Source organism: Varanus komodoensis, unplaced genomic scaffold (assembly GCF_004798865.1).
Source record: "Varanus komodoensis strain SLA01 unplaced genomic scaffold, ASM479886v1 scaffold16, whole genome shotgun sequence".
NCBI lineage: Eukaryota > Metazoa > Chordata > Lepidosauria > Squamata > Varanidae > Varanus > Varanus komodoensis.
Window position 1 is genome coordinate 26,190,653 of NW_025335468.1, and position 23,582 is coordinate 26,214,234.

The 23,582-nt window shown below is 41.0% G+C and overlaps 1 protein-coding gene across 1 annotated transcript in view; it reads right to left on the reverse strand.

Annotated features, from left to right (window-relative positions):
* Positions 1-23,582, reverse strand: part of NELL1 (neural EGFL like 1) — a 521,924-nt gene that overhangs the window by 330,874 nt on the left and 167,468 nt on the right. Inside the window, exons 8-11 of the mRNA XM_044426038.1 lie at positions 23,423-23,557; positions 22,593-22,695; positions 11,995-12,068; positions 3,012-3,111 (exon numbers count right to left, since the gene is read on the reverse strand). Of these exons, the coding sequence (XP_044281973.1) occupies positions 3,012-3,111; positions 11,995-12,068; positions 22,593-22,695; positions 23,423-23,557 (412 nt within the window). The remainder of the gene's footprint in view (positions 1-3,011; positions 3,112-11,994; positions 12,069-22,592; positions 22,696-23,422; positions 23,558-23,582) is intronic.

Below are 23,582 nucleotides of genomic sequence, written 5' to 3' on the forward strand. Positions count from 1 at the left end.
GGCTGCGGAATCATCAGTACGCTGATGATACCCAGCCCACACCTCCTGATGACCTCTCCCAGCGGTTTCATGTAGATGTTGAATAGCAAGGGGGACAAAATGGACCCCTGCAGAACTACATGGCATAGCTGCCATGGCGCAGAGTCATAGTCCCCCAGCACCACCTTCTGAAATCGGCCGTTGAGATAGGAGTGGAACCACTGCAAAGCAGTGCCTCCGACCCCCAATCCCGCCAGCCTATTCAGAAGGATACCACGGTCGATGGTATCGAAAGCCGCTGAGAGGTCCAGGAGAACTAACAGGGACAAACTCACCCTGTTTCTCTCCCCGCACAGGTCATCGTACAGGGCAACCAAGGCAAATTCAGTGCCGTACCCGCACTGGAGATGCAATGGATAGTTTAAAATGGCTATTTGTTTTTAAGATGTGTGCTTACAAAAATTGCAGGTGATGATCACATCTTAGAATAGAAAAGGCATTCCCTTCCATACTGGACCAAATGCTTCTTCTGTAATGATGCTATGATAATACTTGCATGACCATGTAAAATCAAAGAAATAATGTTGCTTTCTTCAGAACAATTGTTTTAATCACACTGAAATTATCCAATTAATTAGTTAACTCAGCAAATCAATGCATATATTTACATATTTTAAAAGTGAAATTGCACACATGCATCTTGTACTAAGGAAGCTGTTCCCAAGTACAACATGCAATGTCTGAAAGAACCATTTGTAAATCTCTAATCTCAAATGTTAGTATTCTGTATGCAGCAGAACTATTAAATTCATACATCTACCTGGACTTAATAAACCAAATTCTAGACACAGCTCAAGTCCCACAGCAAGGCTTGAAAAATGTTTGATTTTGCATCTTAGAAAACAGAACACCTTCTATTTTCTTTATACATAAATGATCCAAGTCCAGTCTTGGGGCTAAACAAGGAGATGAGAAATATGCTAATTGAAATGTCTCCTGAAGCTACCACTTATATAAGTAGTAAATATAAGAGCCACATTATTAATATGGAAGCCAGTGACTCCTCACACATATACTGTCCCACTGAATTCATTGAGTCATACACAGAAGTAAGTGGGTACAGGAATTTATCCTTAGCTTGACTGTCATATACACCTACCTGGGAGTACACTCCATTAACCCTAATAGGCTTATTTCTGAGAAAACATGTACGAGATTGCATGGTAATACATACATTTCATCTCAGTGGATAAATTCTAAACTGATTGCCTACCTACGCAAATCAAACTCAAGCCAGACAAATTAATATCACATACAGTGGGTAAAAAATACTTCACTCAAAAAAAAAAAGGTGGACAAGATATGTTCGCTCATTCGGTCTCATATAGAAAGGCTATTCAATAGCCTTTGTTTGTGGGGAATGGCAGCATGTTCAAGAACTAAGCGGCACCAATATAACATGAAAATCTGGACACCGATGGAAGAAAATACACAATCACATCTGTCACCCAGTAACGTAACAATCTGCATCCATAATAGAGTAGTAAATTTCACCAAGGATGATGACTCACACACACAAAAGTGATTAAGCTGCAATCAAGAAATTCTTCTGCTGCACTGTAGTGTTTTGATGATTACATTTTAAACACACACGCAGCACATAACTCCTATGATCATTACCTATTAATTTGGCTGCTCACGATCATTATACACTTCTGTATCTGTGTGGCTGTTCTGCTGCCGAGATGTGAGATGTTTGGGAACAGTTGTGAATGGCAAGCACTGCTTGGGGCTTAGAATGCTACATGTGCCACATTCCAAAGGTCACCTCCAAGGTGCACCATTTGGGTTAGAACTGTAACTCTGCACATTAACTACAAATAAACATGGTTTGAAAAATACCAGTGGCATAATTATACATTAAATAACATTGATCAAAGCAGCTATTAATAACAAAAATAAAATATCACTGCCAGGCTGTTGACAAGAAATAGGCTTATGCTTGTTTTTGCTTGTTTTGTTCTGCTACCAGTTTGTTTGTAGGCTCAATTTGAAAAGCTAGCTTTGACCTTTAGAGCTCCAAATGACCTGAGACTGGGATACATTAGGGATTACCTTTTGCCATAGATCTCTCCCTTCATTCAAGGATCAAGGTTTTGCTTCAGGTTCTTTGGTCTTGTGAAGCATACACAGCAAGCAGTAGTGGTACCAGAGTGATGGTCCCCCCTCTAACAGAACACTCTTCCTGGTGAGATTTAGCAAAGATCAAGATGGTTCTCCACTCTGGTGTCTGAGTAAAACATGGCTGTTGAATAAGACACTTTGGTGGATGCTTTCCGGATTTATGATTTTAATACTGTTCCCTTGTTGTCATGTTTTATGACGTAATCTTATGGGTTTTATGGGTAAAAGTTGCTATCTGAACTTGAGCTTGGTTAGTAAAAAGTCAGCATCTATCCTTTTAAAATAAATACATGAATTAAATAATCTGCATGTTGCTCAGCCTTCTTTATGCTTAATCCAATGATAACTTTGTGAACTAAATCTGACATTGTCTGATTATCTGTCAGATGTCAGCTGGACTGATGAACATCAGTGATAGATGTAAAATAAGTCCAAAGCAATATCCTTAAATTCTACAGGAGGTCTTCCTGATCCAAACTGAGCCACACTCAGACCCAACTACACATTACACTAATTATGTAATTGAAGGCCATGTTTTTTCTTCATTCTCAAGTAAGCAGATGTGGCAAAGATTTAGATCAAGACCACTCTCCAAAAATGGGGAGGGGGCGCTTAAAACTTTTCTTCTAACTAAAATACTCTCCCTTCTTCGCAACATTAAAGGGAAAAGGGGAGGGGGATCGTGGTACCTTTTTCATTTTTTCACCTAGGAAAGAGGGGAGAACTGTGGATAAAGCTTCCTTCCCACTGCACAGCAGTCACAGTCCAAATGGTGATGACATATACATATACTGGAGTAAGTAAGGGAAAATACTGCTCCATCATCCCCCTGCCAGCACCCTACTTACCTTTACAAACACTGCAGCACTGATTCTCTGGGAGGATGTAGTCCTTCTCTGAACAGTTCAGTGGTGGACATGCCTCTGTTACTTTTACTAAAACTCCATTCTGGAAATAGATAATATTTCAGAGTGTGACACTAATGAAAACCAAAGTAACGAGGGGATCACATAGTGTCCATGTCTATAGTACCAGTGATCTTTACCAATACTGCAGTAAAGTGACTGTAAGTACATTTTACAACAAAACATCAAATAATGACTTAAGCTACTTCGACATTTCCCTTATTGCAATTAAAAGGAATATTACTTTCAAATAGAAGCCTGTGCAGTTGCTAACACTATCTATCCATTTGCAGGAAACAAGTTCTTGCATGCCTGTTATCCCTTCGTGCTCCCATTAGGAGGGTGGTGGTTGGTTTTTGTTTAATTTGGAAGATGTTGATTCTTTGCATTAATTTCCTTTGATCCAAATATCACAGACAGGAAAATAATGGAGCCAGATACCAAGGATGATATTCCAGGATGATTAAGTCATAATGCTATGCATTGCACTAAATGCCACATATGCTTAACAACTGACAATCTAAAATCAAGACCACTGTTGTCTTTCAAAACTTATATACTAAAAAACCAGAGATATTCAAAGTGCAAATTGGCTTTTTCTTTAAAAAATGGCTCAGATAAAATGAAAGATGGGTCACCACATTTCCTGAGCTGAAATCTTGGGGTACAATGTAACAACTATTCCAAATGCAAAATTTTCATATGCTGCTTTGCTTTAAGACTGCCAACACTGCAGTTCTGGTATCATGTTTCCATAGATGTCATATTATCATAGTGTGGCAACTTGGATTGCAGCAGTGGCAGCCAGAAGGATAAGAAAGGAACACTGTAGAAAGATCAGCAGAAGCTCAATGGACAACAGCTGGAAAATACAATGCATGTTGCAGAGGACCAACCATCTACAGAAATTAAATCTGGCAAAGTCAAATAATGCTATCTGTTTGGTCAGCAAGAACCACACAGCACTTGACAATAAAATTCACAGCATGAGCGTTCTTCTTGCTTCCCAAAACATCACTGAATAAGTAAATGAACCAGGCTGAAAGGATGGAGAATGTAAGACTGAAGATGCTGGTTTGCATGGATACCTGCAACATGAGATGTTACAACTTCTTCCCTTCTGATATTCAGTAATACTTGGCTGACACAAAGTGGTTTCCCCCTTACAAAATGGGCAGCAAGAGGAAAAAAAGGAGAGTCCCTATAACTGGCTCAAAGGTTCTAGTGTGAAAGTCAAAAGTATTCAAATTCTCTTCATATTTTCACTAGCAAAGAGTAGAAAAATGTGCATCTATGATGAGCTATTCAAAATTATAAAAGGACATTATCTGCTATGAGATACAAAGTACTCAGTCCTGCAATTGTTACTAAAAACCTTGACTTGCCAAATGGCTTTAAAATGCATCTTTGTACAGGAAAGATGCATAAAGTTGGCAAAGTTGCTGTGTGACCTAAGGCCAGTTAAGCATAAAGGACCATCATTACCATCACCTCCTTTCTCATTCAAGCAGATACGGAGCTGCCGGTTGGACTGAACGGAAGTACCATGAATGGGGCCCAGGGAAGTACCAACATGGAAAGCACATTGGCAGCTGCAGTGCCAACACTGAAGCTTTGGCAGGGCTGGGTATGTCATACATAGTATGTCACCATCACTACTGTATTGCACGAGCTTTACCAGAAGATGCTGATGGGGTGATTAAAGTTCCATTAGGGACCATAGTGAACTTTCCCAAAAGGTCCTTGTAGCTATGCAAAGGCCTTTGGCTTGTTAGGAAGAGCACCAGAGATATTGCCTTGAAGCTTTTTTCCCCAATCATTCTGTTGGTAAGGATCGTTTCTGCTGTGAGAACGAGACTGTTTTCTTTACTGAAGCAGCTTTTCCCCACACCGTTTCCCAGGATGGAGAGTTGGAGCCTGACTACATACTGACAGAGTCTGCAAAAGACATGGCGACTGAAATCCATGGCAAGAGACAGCGCCTTTTGTTCTTGGCCTGAGGAAAGGAATTCATGTGCGTTTGCCCAGGCAAATTTAGAAGCCCTCCCTGGTTATTCAGGGAACTGCTAAGGACACAGAGGAGGAGAGCACAAGCATTCTACTTCCATATTTCACCATTGTTTTCAATCAATTCTAATATCATTTTTGACACAGGTGGTTTCATTCCTTCCTAAGTATCCTCAAATCTGAAGTGGACCAGACCCCTGGGAATAAAGAAAGCAATCAAACATGAAACTGATAGAATATAAATATCATAAATAAAGAAACAATGCAAGGATTAGGTACCCTCATTACCAGGGCATAAAATCAGATTTAAGACAGGCTTCTAATTGCAGTGGCTCATATTCACTTGTAAGCATGTTGGGAAATGATACCTTTATTTGTGGTATTTTAGTGAGGATTTAATTCTGGGGTCTCTAACATACTGTCCATGAATGCCAGTGTGCCCATGGACGCCTCTCTTGGCACCTGCTGGACTCTCCACCCCTTCATTTTCATTTAATTTCTTAGGCAGTTTCCCTTTCCTCTTTAACTGAGAGGCTGGCTTGCTGCAAAGTGAAGTGCTGCCCTCCAGTGCTGCCTTTATTTGCATTCAAGGGATCGCTTTTGTGTTTTGGCACTCGGGCCCCTCCTTCACTTTGTCCTTGGTTTTTTTTTTTTTTTTTTTTTTTTTTGTGCAAGCTGCCTTTCTTGGGAATGTTAGAAGGCTTACATGGCAGCTGCCCATCAAAGGTGGCAAGGGGTTTTTGCTGTTCTTGCCAAGCGGTCTGCTGGCTGCTGGGCCAGGTCATGCAGGTACAGATGACACAACAACCCACCTTGGGTGAAAACAAGCCTACCCCATAGGTTCTCAGCATGTGCTGTTTGGAAGAAACAGTCTATCTGGGGTGACCTGGGCTGCATTCTCATGAAATGACAACCCAACAGTAACAAAACATGGTGGGTTGTTGTGTTCTCCAAACCAGAGCTTAATATCTGTACCTATGTTACATCTTTCTTCTAATGACACTGTTAAAAAATCTGAAAACATAAACAGAAAATAAATAACTTGCACACTCAACTTCGAATCTTACACTGTGATAGCCAGCCTGATCCTAAACAGGGATGCTGGCTGAGTTTTGCGCCAGTATGTTTATTGTGGCATAGGGAACTAGCCAAGTAACAAAGACCACTGAATCTCTGTGCACTGTAAAATCCCCTTGTCATCAAGGTTTGTTGCATAATATTTTATGCTAATACAAGGAATTAGCATAAAAGCACTGGACTGCTTCTCCAAGCCTAGAAAGGAAAATAACTCTCTTTTGTCTTTTTCATTGGTGTAGGGATCCTAAATACATTTGTCTTCTGGATGTCAGGAGTAAACCATTTAAAAAGGTCTCATCATAGCCAATACGCTCTCCATTCTTATCATCAAACTTTTTTAACATCATGTCTGCAACCAAGCATTAATAGTGCAATTCTTGTTATACTGTTCATTATAGTCATGAACTTATTCAATAGTCAGACAAAAATAGACTTTTATAAATATCTGAGTTCATTTATCATTGATCATTATTTTTAAAGTCAAAGCAATAATATACTTATTTTTTAAAAGTTTATAATAGAAAGGGGTCCTCTTTGGAAGATGAACTGAAATTCATTAGATTCTTTTTCTGAAAACAGAGCACAGAGAGAGAGAGAGAGAGAGAGAGAGAGAGAGAGAGAGAGAGAGAGAGCATAGAATCATAGAACAGTAGAGTTGAAAGGGGCCAGTAAGATCATTGGTTCCAACCCTCTGCTCAATGCAGGACTCCAGGTTAAAGCATCCCTAACAGATGGCTGTACAGCTGCAACTTGAATGCCTCCTGTGTACAAGAGCCCACAACCTCTCTAGGTAATTGTTTCCATTGTTGCATTGTTTTGTTCTAACAGCCAGGAAGCTTCCTGTGATTTGAACCAATTGTTCTGTGTCTTGCATTCTGGGATGATCAAGAATAGATCCTGGCCCTCCCTGTGCGACAACCTTTCAAGTTTTTGAAATGCAAGCCCATCTAGCCTCAGCCTCCTCTTTCCAAGGTTAGTTCTTCCAGTCTCTTCTCATATGGTTTTGCTGCTGGTCCCTTGATCGTTTTTGTTGGCATCCTCTGAACCTTTGCCAGTTTGTCTGCACCTTTTCTAAACTGTGGTGCCCAGAAATGTACACAGTACTCAAGATGAGGCCTAACCTGTGCTGAGTAAAGTTAAACTAGTTCTTCACATGATTTGGAAGTAATATGTCTATTAATGCAGCCCAAAATAGCATTTGCCTTTGCTTCTGCCACCTCATATTGATGATCAATTTGTGATCAACAAAAAGGTTCTTATAGTGTAACAAGTCCTTCTACACAAACTGTACCAGTCATCATCCTATACAAACTGTTATCATCTCATAGTAAAGAAATTCATCTACAACAGAGCCTGGAGGACTTGATGAAAAATGTGAAAAGATGGTATTATTTTAGAGAGTTTGTTAGAAGTTTAATAAGAGAATAATATTAATGATGGCATGATTAAGGCTGCAATTCTTTACACACTTGACAGAGTAAGCACTTCTGAGTTTTCATATATAGGACTGCACTATAAGACAGTAATACAGAACACAGGCATGATTAAAACCTGTTCACTTATTGGAATCACACAAAGAACAGGATGATGTGCTGGGCACACATCTGTTGTCAAAAATACACCATTGAAGAACCCTCAAGTGTATTGTATCTAGAGATACATAAGTAAGTTTCACCAGCACAATCGCTCCACGGTGCTGGTGCTGGTGCTGACTTCAGGATATGACTTTACCCAGCTCATAATACTTGGCTGTGTCTGTCCTTTCTTCCCACTGAGTTCCTTCTCAGCTTATATCGTAAGCAGATTAATAATTCTGCAGGACTTTTGGTAAGGAAATGTCTAGAAGCCTTGGTGCTGAAAATGTAATCAAGTATGTAAGATGACTTCCAAATTTGGAATTTATCAAGTTCTGTTTCTGACCTTTGAAGGAAAATCATGGTTTCTTGAGTCCAATCCTAAATCAAGCCTAGTATGGTTCATGTACCACAAGTGAAAGCTATTTTTACCATTCAGACTGTGTGAACTGCCTTCATGTATAAAGGAGAACTTTGTCATAGTACAAAAGCCAAATGTGTACTCTGGATTTTAGGAAAGCCAGTTTTAATAAACTTGAAGCAATAACACGTAATGTCCCATGTCAACTGATTCTAATAAGGAGTCCAAGATGGGTGGGGATTTTAAAAAAAGGAAAAACTAAAAGTGCATTTTCAAACAATTTCAACAAGAAAATAGGTAGAAGACATCAGAAGAAGCCAGTACAGATTCACCAAAAGCTTAAAGATAGCCTGAAGGCATTTTTTAAAGTATCTTATAAGAAGTAGAGGAAGAGTACAGGTAGTTAGTGTGGAATTGCAGAGACAGTGCCAGGAAGGCTAAGCCTGAGAATGAGCTGAAATTAGTTAGGGATGGTAAAAAGCAATAAAACAAAAGCTTTCTTCAAATACATGCATAGGAAAAGACAGAGAAAAGAAGCGGTGATTCAGCTACTCAATACAGATGGCAAAATGATAACAGTTGATAAAGAAAAGGCAGATGTGTTCAATTCCTACTTTGGCTCAGTCTTTTCCCAAAAGAGGGTCTATGACCTCCTTGGCAAAGGTGAAGTACTAGCTGAAGAGGCAAGATTGCAATTTGAAATTGACTGGCAAATGGTCAAGGAACACCTAATTACTTTGAATGAGTTCAAATCTCCAGGGCCTGATTAACTGCATCCTAGACTAATAAAAGAACTGGCAGAAGAACTCTCAGAACCACAGTCTATTATCTTTCATAAATCATGAAAGATGGGTAATGTGCCAGATGACTGGAAAGGGCTAATGTTGTCCCCATCTTCAAAAAGGAGAAAATAGATGAACCTGAAAACTGCAAACCAGTCAGTATGGCATCAATCCCTGGGAAAAGTTTGGCGCAAATTATAAAGCAGTCAATCTGCATACACCTTCCAAGCAATACTTTTATTTTTGAAGCCAACAAGGATTTCTCAAAGACAAATCCTGATAAACTAATATAATCTCATGTCTCCAATTGGGTAACCTCCCTGGTGGACTGTGGGAAGGTTGTGGACATAATATATCTTGACTTCAGCAAAGGTTTTGGCAAACTGCCCCATGATATCCTGATTAGCAAACTAGCTAAAAGTGGGCTATATGGAACAATCATGAGGTGGATCTACATGTTTAGCCTTGAGAAGAGACGACTATGGGGAAATAATTGAAAGACTGTCACATACAGACAAGGGACAGAATCTCTTCTTGATCACCCCAGAGTCCAGGACACAGAGTAATGGGCTTAAGTTACAAGAAGCCAGATTCTGCCAGAACATCAGGAAAAAAATTCTTACTTTTTACACCAAAGCAATACAACAATGGAACCAGTTACCTGGGGAGTTGTGGGCCATCCCACACAGAAGGCCTTCAAGATGGAGCTGGACAACCATCTGTTGGGGATTGTCATGAGCAGGTCACTTCCCTCTTTCCTTCTCCAGCACAGTTCTTTTATGAAGACTTAACTGGTTACAGAACAATATGAATCAAAGTTGTGTTCCCTTTGAAATGTGAGAGGGGGCATCTGCCTATGTAAAGAGCCAAATCCAAACTAAAACTTCTTTCCTCCCTTTTGGCAAACTTTCTGACTCTTCGGGCTGGTTCTGCTGCCTGCAGACTGGGCAGCGGAAATGATGAACACTCCTTAATGGTCTGTGAGAGCCTTCACTAAGTCATGTTGAAGCTGTCAGGTCCTCTGCCTTCCTTTGCTCCTCTGCCTCCTCCCCAGTATTGGATGAATCCATCTGAGCAGACCACAGTGTGCAGGAGATGGGCCCCCTCTATACAGGGATTCTTTAACTTGACCCCTGCAGTGAGCAGGGAGTTGGACCAATAACCTTTGACTTCTTCCAACTTTACTATTCAGTGATTTTATGCACTTGCTGTGTGTGTGTCTGAAGTATATCTCCGGCAGTTTTCACAGACACATAGTACCACTAAATAACTTTTACCAGAAGCCAGCTTCCTGAGAATCAAAAATAGTGAACTCTAATCATCTCTAATTGCAGTATTTTATTGATTTCTCCATTAAAGCTACACTCTTTTGCATTTCCTTCTTGCTCCTTTGTATTATTTTCCTATTTGTAGGTTAAGTATCACATAGAGTTTTACACTCTACTACTTATTTATACGGAGGCTATTTCGTGCTAAAAGCAGGGTCCAGCACTGCAAAAGCAAGACCATGGCTAAAGCACTGAGCCTAAAACAAGTCCCATCTTGATTTCAGGTTATTCACTGGGAAGGATGCAATTTTCCTTGCTGTGAGTAATGGACAGCTCTGATGTAGCGAGTTCTTTAATTAATGCTGGATGGCTGTATTTGAAGCTGGAAGGTCAGTATGTTTAAGTTTTTATTCTTTTCCTATTTGTAGGTTAATTATTGCACAGGTGAAGTGAATTAAATTGGCTTTACATTTCTGTTCCTTATCTGCATTTGGGGCTACATTGTGCTAAAGGCAGAGTCTGTCACAGCAAAGGCAAGGCAAGGCTCAAGCAGAGAGGATAAAGCTCACCCTATCCAGTTCTCAGGTTACTGGATGTAATTTTCATTGCCATGTGAAACTGATGGTGCTGAGATGCTGAAGGGTTCTTTAATCAGAGCCATGTGGCTACGTTTGAAGTTGGAAGGTCACCCTATTTGAGTTTTTATTCTATACCCACTTGTAGGTTAATTGTTGGATAGTTTTTAGTTTAATACTTTTTTCCCTTTTAGTCATAGCCAGCTAGTAAAATGGCTTTCCCCTTCCCTTTACAAGCCTGATGTCCTTTTGTCTTTGTGTGCGGTGCACACGCACATGCACACACACAGGAGTGGCCCTGTTTTGGGAGGGGCAGGGCGGGGCGGGTGGACCTATGCACTTTATTTCAATAGCATGAATAGTATTTTTTGGCACATTTGTAAATCAAGATTAATGATAAAAATCACACACATACACACACACACACCCATTTCATAAACTGATGAGGACAAAGCAAGGCCTCCTGTAACACTTTACAAACCTTTTCACACCCACTTTTCTACCAGGGCAATTCTGTGCATCTGCTCTGGAACCTCTCTATGAGACGGGGGATGCTTGATCACAGAACTTACTCTGCTCATGTGTCATAATAGGAAAATCACATTTCTCCTACCTGCCCCCAAATTAGCTCAGAATTCAAGAATACACACTGAAGACTGAAGAACAAGATTGGTGGGCAAATTGTCTTTCAGAGAAAGCCCACCACAAACCTCCCTGGAGCACAGCCTGAAAAACACTTAGTTCTGTTTCTGAAGCTAAGCTGACTAGAACCTGGCAAGCACATGGATGAGTGATTTCTCAGAAACCAATGCATGGCTTTGAATTCCCCCAGAGAAATGGAATAGTATGCCTCTAATGTGTGAACGAATGATGAAGGCAGCAATTCGATGCATGCTGTGACAGAAAGAAGTCCTACGATTCCCAGCAATCTGCAGCCAGCATGACAAGTTGGGCTTTTTGCTGCCTAAACCCATGTAGGATTGTGCCCTGAAGATATCAGAATGCAGGAGTTTTGTCTTTAAAATGTGGTACAGAAAAGGTGAAGTTACTTAAATCACTGCATCCTTGTCTTGCAGTACCAAGGACATGTACCACAGGTCATCTTGTGAGTATGAAAAAACCACTTCTTGCTGTCACTTACACAGATTAAATATGCCCTGAACACTGAAACTGTGGAGATTTAAAATACAATCCTATGAAAGTTTACTCCACTAAGTTTAATACTATTTATGTCTTTCTAATTCTACGTAAGACTATAGCTATAGAAGCTTGAACAACTTACACGACATTCTCTGCAGTTCTTGGTTAAAATCTTCTGACCTTCTGCCAGCACTTTTCCTCCATAAATGCATTTTGCTAGAATTTTTAAAAAATAAATAACAGCATCAGTATGTAGTAGTAAGTGCATATTAATTATACATTTCCGTAAATGCAATATTGCTTAAGTAAATATAGATATACTGTGGCAAGTATGATGCAGTCATTTTGCCTTCAATAGCAGTCAGTGTTAATTGCTCTCATTTATTTTATCCGTAATAGTAAATTCATTACAAAAACTATTATCTTGAAGCATTTCACTGCACACACTGATAAACCAGGCTACTTAGTGACCTGAAATAATAGCAGAAGCAGAACAGATATTGAACTCAATTCATTAACAGAATTACTCATAGTGGTGACATTCCATAGATCTACATTTGCAGTACATTGGAATGAATACATGCTTGTATGGCCTACAACGTATTAAAGAAGTAGATGGACTTGATGAACTATGGACCATCATATATATGGACCAGTGTATACAGATACGGTCATTTTCTACATTATCAAGACAGGTGAAAATAGAATCGTGAAGCTTTGCCTCTTTGCAAAGAGATACAGCTATTAGGGTTTAATAGATTACTTCCAGAATGAAAGTGCTACTAGACAGATGGAAAAAGGATGTATCCGTACGCATATCAATACTGATTAGTATCCGTAATTTTAACAGCACAATCTTACATCTACTCAGATGTATAGTAAGACCTATTAATAGTAAGACCTATAAATTTCAGTAAGACTTACTACTAGATAAGTGAGTAGTTTAGCTTCCAACTGTTATGGATCTAACTCTTTTCTTGATTTGTTACCTTTTGGAAATGGAATAATTTAAACAAGCAAACTAAATCTCAAAGATTCTGTTCCCCACATACTTTTAACCAGGAAACTGAACATGCCTATATTTAGTACACTATTCTTGTTCACATAGTGGCTGCTTGAGCCCTATCAACAACCTTCTTCAATAACGAAATACCTTTTTTACGGAACACTTAAAGACACTGTATTTAAGATATTGGATAGAGAAACATCTGGAATGGCTCAAGAGGCTGCCACTTGGAAAAGAACAGTGTATTAGAGTGCTTTAAAGCCGGTTGAGCTAGATAGAATTCCAGATTTATCTCCATGACACATGCCAGCTTTTCCATGAAGTAGGAAAAACTATTTCTTTAACAACCCTCTAGAATCCTGACCCATCTGGACCACATTGCTATAGGATACATGTTGCCTGATTCTTCCTTTCAGCCAAAAACTCCCCAAAACACATATCCAGAATTCCTATACAGAGCTACTGACTCAACAGATATTGCTTCATCTCATTGTACTGGTGGTTCATCCTTCCTGTCAGCATATTTATAGTTTGTGCCAAAACAAGGGCAGGAAATACGTTTTGCTTTCTGATCTTTATTTTGACAGACTAGCACTAGTACCTGAGATAAACATATATAAATGCAATGAGAATGCAGCAGAAATCCATGCTTACAGTGACCTGCCTCTAGTCCTTAAATGAGTCACAGAATCCTTGAAGTTATTGGCTCCTGAAAAGAGATATAATTCTTGGCAACTGAACGGACATTAGCTTTAAAAACATAGTTATATGCTTGGCTAGAACCAGAAAAGAAGCTAGCTTGGAATTTCTTACTTTGCTGGGTGCATCCCAGTAAAAGGGAGCTACAATGTCTCTCTGTTATCTTTCTACTGGGAGGCAAAGATGTTTCTGTCTGAGCATTATATGTGGGTCTGTTTGAGTGGGTGCTATTTAATCTTATTTTGTGTTTTGTAATTGTGCTTTTAATGTATTTGTTTCTTTATTGTTCTGATCAAATTTTTATGTACCTATGAATATAAGGTTCCATATAGCCCGAGCCTGCCTAATCTTGGGAGCTAAACAGGGTTGGGCATGGTTGAAATCTGGATGAGTGACTTATATGTTGTGAACAGTCCAGAGTGTTTCTCTGGAAATTTATAGTCTATTTTTATACTTTTTCTGGAAACAGGTATAGAAAAGAAATAGAAACAGAAAGGGAAGAACAGGAAGAAGAAACAGCAGCTATCTTGCATACCATTGTTTTGGGAGAAAGATGGAGCACAAACCAAATCAAATCAATCAATGATGATGACGATGCCCTGTACTCTGAATTAATAAAGCTGGAGCAATTTATTCCCCCAGGTTGCATCATTAGTACAGTTAAACTGTAAGCTTTCTATAACTAGACACTGCTTTCCAATAACACAATGTGTTACAAACTACATTTATGAGTTCTTCACACATCTGTGTTATTTAAAGCCACAATAAGAGCAGATATAATAGTTAACTCTGGTAACAAAGGAATATTCTTTAAATCATTTTCCAAGTTATTTTAACAGCTTTACTGTGCTACAGATGGTGTTAGTCTTTAGATATCCTTTTATTATATTTTCAGTATTATTTTATCAGGTTTTTCCTAGTTTCTGTAATTGGCTTTACACTGTACATACATTAGGCTTCTCGATATCTTGAATAATCTTGTATTCAGATTATTGAAAGATATTTTATTTTAGCTGTTATATTCAGCATGCTTTTTATATAAGTTCTGTTTTAATCTATCAGAACAACAGTCTGTGTGAGTGTGTGTAAGAATGTATGACAGTTTGGAAGAGGCTATACCATAGAAAAGAAGCAACATACAGATTGTGTATCTTCTTCAAAGAACATTGGCTATAGAACATTTGCAAAATAACTAGCTTAATCACAAGTTGTATGTAAGCAGAAAACAAATACATGATAAACTGCTTGAAAAACAATTGAAATTTCCAAGACAAAGATACTTAATCTCCATTAGACCAAGGACAGAACTGAGCCAGATTATACAATCCTTATGTGGCCTAGAACAACACCCCAAGATTGTAACTGTTCTGAGCTAGGCATCCCCTCCCAAATGAGACAAGCACTTCAGCAATTATTAAAGAGTCTTTATTCCATGCAGAATCAAGGTATTCACAAGCTTTGAAGCACACACTCCAAGTGGAAAGCTGACCTCTCGCTCTGACCCTATTCCTCCAAAGCAGTGTTTATGAACCCTTCAGGACCATTCTCTGGAGGTATGCAAGCTATGAAATCGGGCATGCCAACGCTCTTCCCATTGAGCCCCTAATTCAGGGGTCCTCAAACTTTTTGAACAGGGGACCAGTTGCAATGTGCCAGAGATGGGTGCAGGCCCCCAAGGCAATGCAGGTGGAGGGTGCAGGCGGGGGGGGGGGGGGGGGGGAGCACGCGGAGGTCGTTTTCTCCAAGCAGGTCCAAAACAATCTCCTTGTGAGCAAGCTGCCGCATGGTGAGGTGCCAGCTTGCTCGCAAGGAGATTGTTTTGGCTTGCTTGGAGAAAACAATTTCCTAGCGAGCAAGCTGCTGCTGGGCCACATACGGCAAGGCACAGGCTTGCTCGCAAGGAGATCCTTTTCTCCTACCCAGTCCAAAACGATCTCCGCACAAGCAAGCCGCTGCCTTGCCAGTGCGCACACAGTGAGTCCAAAACCTCTATGGCAGGCCAGATAAATGGCCATGGCAGGCTGGATGCGGCCCGCAGGCCGTAGTTTGAGGACCCATGCCCTAACTGGTCCAGCCACTGAGTGCATCAATGGGGCCTTGTGTCCATGTCTCCAGGGGTGTCAAGTTCTCCTCCCGAGAACCCCTCCCAGCCTGTTCTCTGCCGGCTTCTTTCCCACAATCAGGAGTGGGAGGGGGCTCAGTGGTTGTCCTTGAAGTGCTTTGATCCAGAGCTGGCTCAGGCTGGCTCAAGGGGAGAGTTTGGGCAACCAGGGCCTCACTAGCCTCAACAACTCCAGTATCAGAGTGAGAACTCTGAGCCATGTCTGGTTCAGCTATCCACTCCCCCTCCTCCGAATCTAAGCCATCATTCCCACCAGAGCCATCCGTCTCTTGTGCATGCCTGGGAAACTCATCTGAGCATGTGCACATGACACATACTGATCACAAGTATTATTTATTATTATTGATTAATTATATTTATATTCTACCTTTTTCCTTTTTTAAAGAATTCAAGGCAGCTTACATAATTCTCCTTTTCCTCTCCATCTTATCTCCACAACAACAGTCCTGTGAGGTAGGTTGATCTGAGAGTTTGTGCCTGGCCCAAAGACACCCAGGGAGCTCCATGGGTGAGTGGAGATCACCTGAGGCCCAGGCCCACACTCTCAACCACTACACCGTACCTCACATTACTACATAATTAACATCTCTCCAACCACATGCTGCAGCCTGTAGAAAAGACAGTCAAGGGAAGCCAAAGGAGATTGCCTAAGCACCTAATTTGCTGCAAAAGCTAGCAAAAGAAATTAAGGATAAAGGCTGGAGCCAACATCTGGGGGCAACCCTGAGGCAGCTCCCATAGGGAGCCCTGAGATGCCTGCCAAAACCTCACATTGCATCTTCCATCTAAGCTTCCAGGGTGCCACGCAGCAGACCAAAGAAACAACCTGGGTAAGTATAGCCTTTCCTTGGAAAGAGAGGGAAAAGGCTATTTTAAAATGTTTAATTCTGAGTTCAATAAACATGGTGCTTTACCGCTCCCCAGTTTAAGACTTTCACAGCTTCTTGTAAATTGGATCTTATCCATAACAGGGAGAAAATACCCTTCTGTCACTTTCAGCATTTCACATTATATTGACACTTTTCTTTGCCTACAGACATGGAGCCCACATATTATTTTTCACAAGATACAGTACAAAAGATGAAAAATAGAAAATATGGCATTAGATCTAGGACCAGGAACTAGGAATTGTATGTAATACTGAAGTCTTGTCCTTTGTCATTCCACCTGGCTTCTAAAAGGATTCCCCCTTTTACTGACAAACAAATCTAAAGTTCACACTACAGCCATCCATGCTAGTAACAAACCCAAAGGGGATGAAACATTTTTCTTATATCTTCAAGACATCTGCATGAAAAAGAAGTGTTTCTTACATTGCTACCAGAGACCTTCAAGTAATGCTTAAACAATAATGAGAAAGACAGGGCTGTATATTATTAGGAAGTAAACATTTTGCTCAGAAGTATACAATCAGACTTTTTCTTAGAAATAACAGAAGACATATTGCACACAATGAGATACATGAACCTGTTGTTGTTATGTGCCATCAAGTTATCTCCAATTTATGGTGACTGTATGAATAAAAGCCCACCAAAACATGCTATCCTGGGCATCCCTGCTTAGCTGTTCTAAGTTCAAGGCTGCGCCTTCCTATATAGTCAATCCATCTCTTATTCGTTGTTCCTTTTCTTCTTCTGCCATTGACTTTCCCTAGCATAATTCTCTTCTCCAGTGAGTCCTGCCTTCTCATGTTGTGTCCAAATTATGACAGACTCAGTATTGTCATAACCCATTCCATATTGTGTCCATATTTGCTAAGCACTCATTACACCAATGGTCAAGCTGCAGTCCTGTCGCCTCGGCCACAGAAACTTCAGTTCTGACTTCAGGATAACACTCCAAATTCAGGGGTGGAGTCTGAATTCAAAGCGCCCTTGCAGCTGGATTGGCACTCTCTGCAGATCCAAAGGGGCAAGAGTGACTTTGAAGCCCGCATGGGGAGAGCATTCTGAGGGACTGGGAGGGATGGAGTCGCAAGCCAATGTGACAAGCAGGTCTCTCCCTCCCTCTTTGCCTTCTCAGCAGACTCAGAGGAAACTCTGGAAGCATGGCTCTTTTATTTATTTATTTAGGAAGCTTCTATGCCACCCCATTCGCCGAAGCCTCGGGGCGGCTCACAACAATAAATAAATAATAGCAATATAAAAACAATATAATTTGAGACAACTTGGCCAAAGATATAAAATAAATAAATAATATTAGCAATTAAAATGACGTTTAAATAAAAAGGTCTTCGCCTGGCACCGAAAAACAAATAACAACGGCACCAGGCGGACCTCTCTGGGGAGCGCATTCCATAGATTGGGCGCCACCGCAGAGAAAGCCCTCCTCTGAGTACTTATTCTCCTAATATCCTTCATGGAGGGTTCCCGGAGAAGGGTCTCTCCCGCTGATCTCAAGCTTAACAGGATACAGAACAGTATAAATCAAAGTAGACTTCTCCTTGAGACAGTGGAGAACTCTTTATATACGCAAAGTTGAACCTAAATGGAAACCTCCCCTTCTTCCTTCCCTTTCTGACTCCATCCTCAGAGTGGTTCCTTGAGGGGCTGTACAACAGGAGCAGTGGACACTTTCTAATTGGTCCACTCTCTTTGCCTGCTGTCTCCTGGTTGGGTCAAAGAACTCCTTCTCCGTCACTTCTCTCCCATTCTGAAATGTTTCCCAAGGTGGGCTGGTCCTCACTCTCTGCAGGAAAATGAGCATAGATAGCCATGAAACTGCCAAGTCATCCACCTACTGCTGCCCTTCTACCTCCTCAAGGAATTGGATGAATCTGTCTAAGAGGACAGAGTATGCCAGAGTTGTTCCCTCCCACTCCGTCATCACCTCTCTACAGCCAGGATACAAGGGTGATATATCTGGTGATGTCTCAGCCAAACTTGAACAGCCAAAACTGCCCATCTAAGTGTTTTGGAGGGTAAAGCAAAATATGGAGACAACCCTTGCTCCTGCGTTCCTTCTACACTCCACTGCTGTCCATAATACATTTGGAGGGTTATGGGCAACCACATTGGATGATGCCCAAAGTAATGTACATCTTCATTAATAAAGGATTCATTAGGAATATCAAAAACATCAAACAAAAAACTGTCAGAATACATGTGTATTTTTTCAGAATCCCAAAAGGCAAGATACTTAGCCATGTCCCTATTCCTGAAAATGACCCACCAGAGAAGCACCTAATCTGTTGTGGCTAATCTTATTCCGGCATTCACCCAGCTTTTGTTTTTCAGCGTTCTCTTAGCTTTGCCATCATAAAGTTGTTTACAAGGGTATGCCATAGCATATTCAACATTAGAGGTGCTACAAGCTGAGAAGTGCCAGAGAAAAAACACTCACTTGTCCATCAGGTTGCTGAAGGACTCATGTGAGTCCATCTGCAGAACATGTGGTGCCAGATTGTTTGCTTACACAGGACATTGTCTGAGACAAGTGTTACCATTGGCAATCTACTTCTTTAAGGTTTTTGCATATTTAAAAGCTTATGTGCACACTCTGGAATAGCTTTTAGTAAATGCCAATAGTTCTTGATACTTCCATCCAAATCTTTATCGTCCTTTCAACCTGAGAATGATCCCAGGGGACCAAAAGTTCTTATCAAAGAAGCCCTCTTTTTTGCTGCATCAAGAACTCCTGTTGGATATCCTCTATGCTAAATTTGGGACTTAAGGGTGGAAGCATCTTGCTTATCCACCTTGGATTAAAATGAAGAACATTTCTTTTGGCATATTTGAGAATATATTCTCTTTCGAAATTAGTTCAGTTTTGGTGCCTCCATTCTGTTTCTCGTCTCTTGGGTTTAACGTAGGTTTTTTGAGCAACACAAGAAGAACAGGCTGTCTCGGCTAACACCATACACAGAAGCCTGTGTCCTCTGAGAATACAGACGTACAGACTGGGGTGGAGTTTACTACAAAGTGCACTCATACCAATAGCAACCCTGCTATTTTGCAGTCATGTTTCACAATCCTTACCACAGAAAAGACAAAAAGAGCTTTTGTCTTCTGATATGCATCTGTGGCCAATGTATGCATGAGTATTTTTCAACATCAAATATTACAGCTTACAATGCAGGGGTAGCCACAGACAAAGAAAAAATATGAATAGTCAGTCTTTGCCTTAAAATCAGTTTTGATCGCAAAAGCATACTCTGCATGAGAAAGATTAATCAGAGATAACAAAGAAACAAGCAGAAACATCCATTTTCAAAAATCATCCCCGTGCATTTTAAATCTAAGAAATGCTTGTTACTTTAACCCGTGAACAAAGAGAGTGTAATTATCCTGCTCAATAACCCCTCAAAAAGGAAAAATACAGTTGATGATATTATCCATGACCAAATGTACAAACAACAGAGAAATCAATCTATCCAAGATTATTAGGATTGACAGCTACAGTGACTGGCACTGTGTGCCCAAAACAACTGTGTCCCAAGTGCATCATTCTGTCAAAGCAGTGGCATTTGCCATCAATTTCAATCAACTTTCATACTTCTATTTCTCCCAACAGACCTCCCAAGTCCCTACTACACCAACAGAAGTCTGCTGCCAGTCAAAACACCAAGAGAAAGTTCAATTGTTCACATCTGAATCAGAGGACATGAAACAAAGGAAATGCTCTCAAAGAGGAACTTTTGCTTGAGTAATAAATTCAATGACTGACTGCAGACATGACATTTTCTAATCTCTTAACCCTAGTCAAGCATCCTTCATGCTTGCATGCTCCTCCCTTCTTTACTCCTTTACTCACCCAAATGAAATTCCCTCCTTCTCTCATCAGCTTATCACCATGGCCACCATTATGCCAGCTGGCTGTACATCCAGCTAGCACGTTGAGTCACTTTTGCGAAGCTGGAAAGGCATTGGTCTTCAGCCAGATAGGTGACTGAATGTGGAATAAGGCCAAGAGAATGGACTCGATGGCCTTACAGGCCCCTACCCACCTTACTATTTCCATTTCATTCCATTGTAGCTACACTAAACCAATTATGCTTAACTCTCAAACAGATTTGTAAAGCATAGTTAAAGGATAACCATATTTTTAATCCACATGCAGAGACAACGCTAACTATGGTTAGGCCAGGAAGAAGGGAGAACCCAAGGAAGGAAGCAGCATACAAGCCCATAATAATCAACAGAAGGATATCATTCAAGGAAGTGTACTGGAATGGACAAAATCCATGAGATTAGAAATGCTACATTCTACTGCAGGACCTTCATCCTTAGATTCTGTATTTCCTGGAACAAGCCTAGAACATTGATACTGATTGTGTTTGCATGACTGGCAAAACAAAAAAAACAAATGAACAGTTGCTTATTGCGTGATCCAAATCCAGTTGTGGTGACAGCCATTGTGACTTCCTGTGTTTGCCAACCATGGAAAAACATGACAGTCTGTTCTAGGGTTTCTCCCTACAATGATTGCTTGTTGTGTCATCCTAACTTGACGACATGGAGCAACTTATCATGACTGGCCATGGCTACTCCCACCAGGTGGCTAGCCAGATACCACAGCTGACAGCTGCCCTAGTTTGTTGAAGCTCTTCCTCCTTCTGCCCCAGATATTTTCTCTGGGACAGGAGCTGGGCAGATCAGCGGGAGGTGGCTTCCTGGAATGGGACAGAGCTGCCCAGCTAATAGCCTTCCAGCTGATAAGCCTTGCAGGGACAAGTGGGGGTGTGGAGCAGCATCAGCTACACAGCAGTGGTTCAGTGGGCTGTCCCAAGCAGGGCAGTGTCACCCAGGCGATTGCTCTCTTCTCCTATGCCTGAGAATAAGTCATCCAGGTAGGAGTGGGAAGGGTGTTCCATCGGCCCCGTGAGGCAAACTGCTGGCTCCCAGCTCCTGCCTGAGTGGCTTCCTCCCAAGAATGACCTCTGGAGCCAGCAATCCATTCTACAAGACAACCCTAAAAACAAGGCAGTAGCACAGAGTGGATCAGGCCTTCTGCTCCAGAGGTCTCCCATGGAACCCTGTGCTTCCAGTTACATTTCAGGGTATGAGCCCGCTGTGCGTGGTAGAGACATTTTTGCAGCCGCAGCAAGCTGAAATGAGCTTTTGATCATGGCTGTCAGAGGGAGGAGTTATTCTTCCCCACCAGGAGGAAGGAGAGGGAAGGAGGTGGGAGCGGGAGCAGAAGCAAAGCCACCACAATGAACCCAGTCATCACTCTGGCTCACTGCAGTTGCTTGGAAACTAATGGCGCCCCTTTGTAGAGATTTACTACTCGTAGTACAGGGGTTGCCAGTGCATGTGAAGCCACACACTGTGCTCTAAATTTGCCTCGTGGAGATCTGCTGGGCTCAAATCTTGAAGGCAGCATAGCAAAACAGGGACCACTGAGGGCATCTGGAGTAAGCTGTGAAATGCTTGCTAGCAGGATACTTCTTATGAGCCCATGGAGGGGCAGTCCTTTTAGACTGGTGGCCAGGCACCAGCTCCTGCTTGTGTTTCTCCTAACTAACTCTGGACCTACCTACATTCGAACCTGGGACTGCCTTCACACCTTGCCTTTGGTACTTCCCCTTGCTAATTCCTAGCTGCTTCGTACTGTATCACAGAAACAGGGCAATGAATACAAGAAAGATTACAACTCTAAACAACTCTAAAAGATTACAACTCTAAGTTCACTTTCCTAGTGCAATGCTTCCTTGCACAGCATGCCATTGGAACCCAGGAAGGATCTCCCTTTTCTGATTTTCACTAGAAATGTGAATCTATGACTGAAGAAGCAGAATATACAAAGTTGGATTCATTAAGCACTACGACATGTTTCTTTTCCCCCTCCTAAAAATCTGCAACAAGTCTTTCGCTCCTATTTCTCAGCAATGTTTTCTGTGTTAAAAAGGTGGGAAAACACTAACAAACAAAAAAGGAGCTACAGAAAAGGAGAGCACGATAGGTATACTTACACTTGCACACTTTGCAGCACTGGCCTGTTATGTGCACAGGAAGGCCATCAGGTGAGCAATCCAATGGGGGGCACGCCATCCGTCGGCACTCCACTACGCCACTCTACGCAATGTGAAAAAAAAGAAATGAAACTTCTGTATGTACAAAGAATGGATATCTTGGCTAAAGCGTAATTTAAAATGTGAAAAAATATTAGCTAAATTGTAGCAATATCAAAGACCAAGATGCTGCTACTCTGCATCTTATCTGACTTATACCTAAATGGACTTCTCTTCCATCTTTGATACTTCCCACCTGGAGTGGAAACTAAGTTCGGCATGGGGAAGAAATCTACCCATTTTTGCACACACAAAATTGATGCCTTCCACAGGTTCTGTCAATCACCTTCAGCATTTTAACAAGTGGTTTTCTATTTTCTTGAGCAAACAAACCTTCTCTTCTGATAGTTATCAAATAATTTCATCCATACAAGATTTACATCCCAATTCAATTTCTGTTTTTATACCACAAACATAATGCATGTTGTTGTCATGCAAGAGGCAACTTCTTGTTCAATTAAGATAACACTTGCCTTTTCCACATGCTACAATAATAATGCAGTTCTAAATTGCACACATGCAGCTCTCAAATATTCACCTCAAAAGAGACCCCTCTGAAATTCAAAGAAAGAAATACTATAAGGTTGCAGGTTTTGTTTGCCCCAGCCCCACCCATTTCCACTTTGAACATACCATCACGTGCTAATAAGGTAATAAGGTATGCAAGAACCTATGCTGAATTGTGATGAGTTGTCTTACCCTCCCCCATATGTAAGTTAAAAGCATCTTACTTTGCATGTACAATTTCTGCAGTGATCATCTTCTACCCATGAGTCTTTGTCTCGATAGATCATCCCATTTACTTGACATGTCTTCTCACAGTGACAGTTTTCCAACTGACTAAGCCTCATTTCTGCATAATTTAGCTATAAATGAAAGTTACTTGATTTA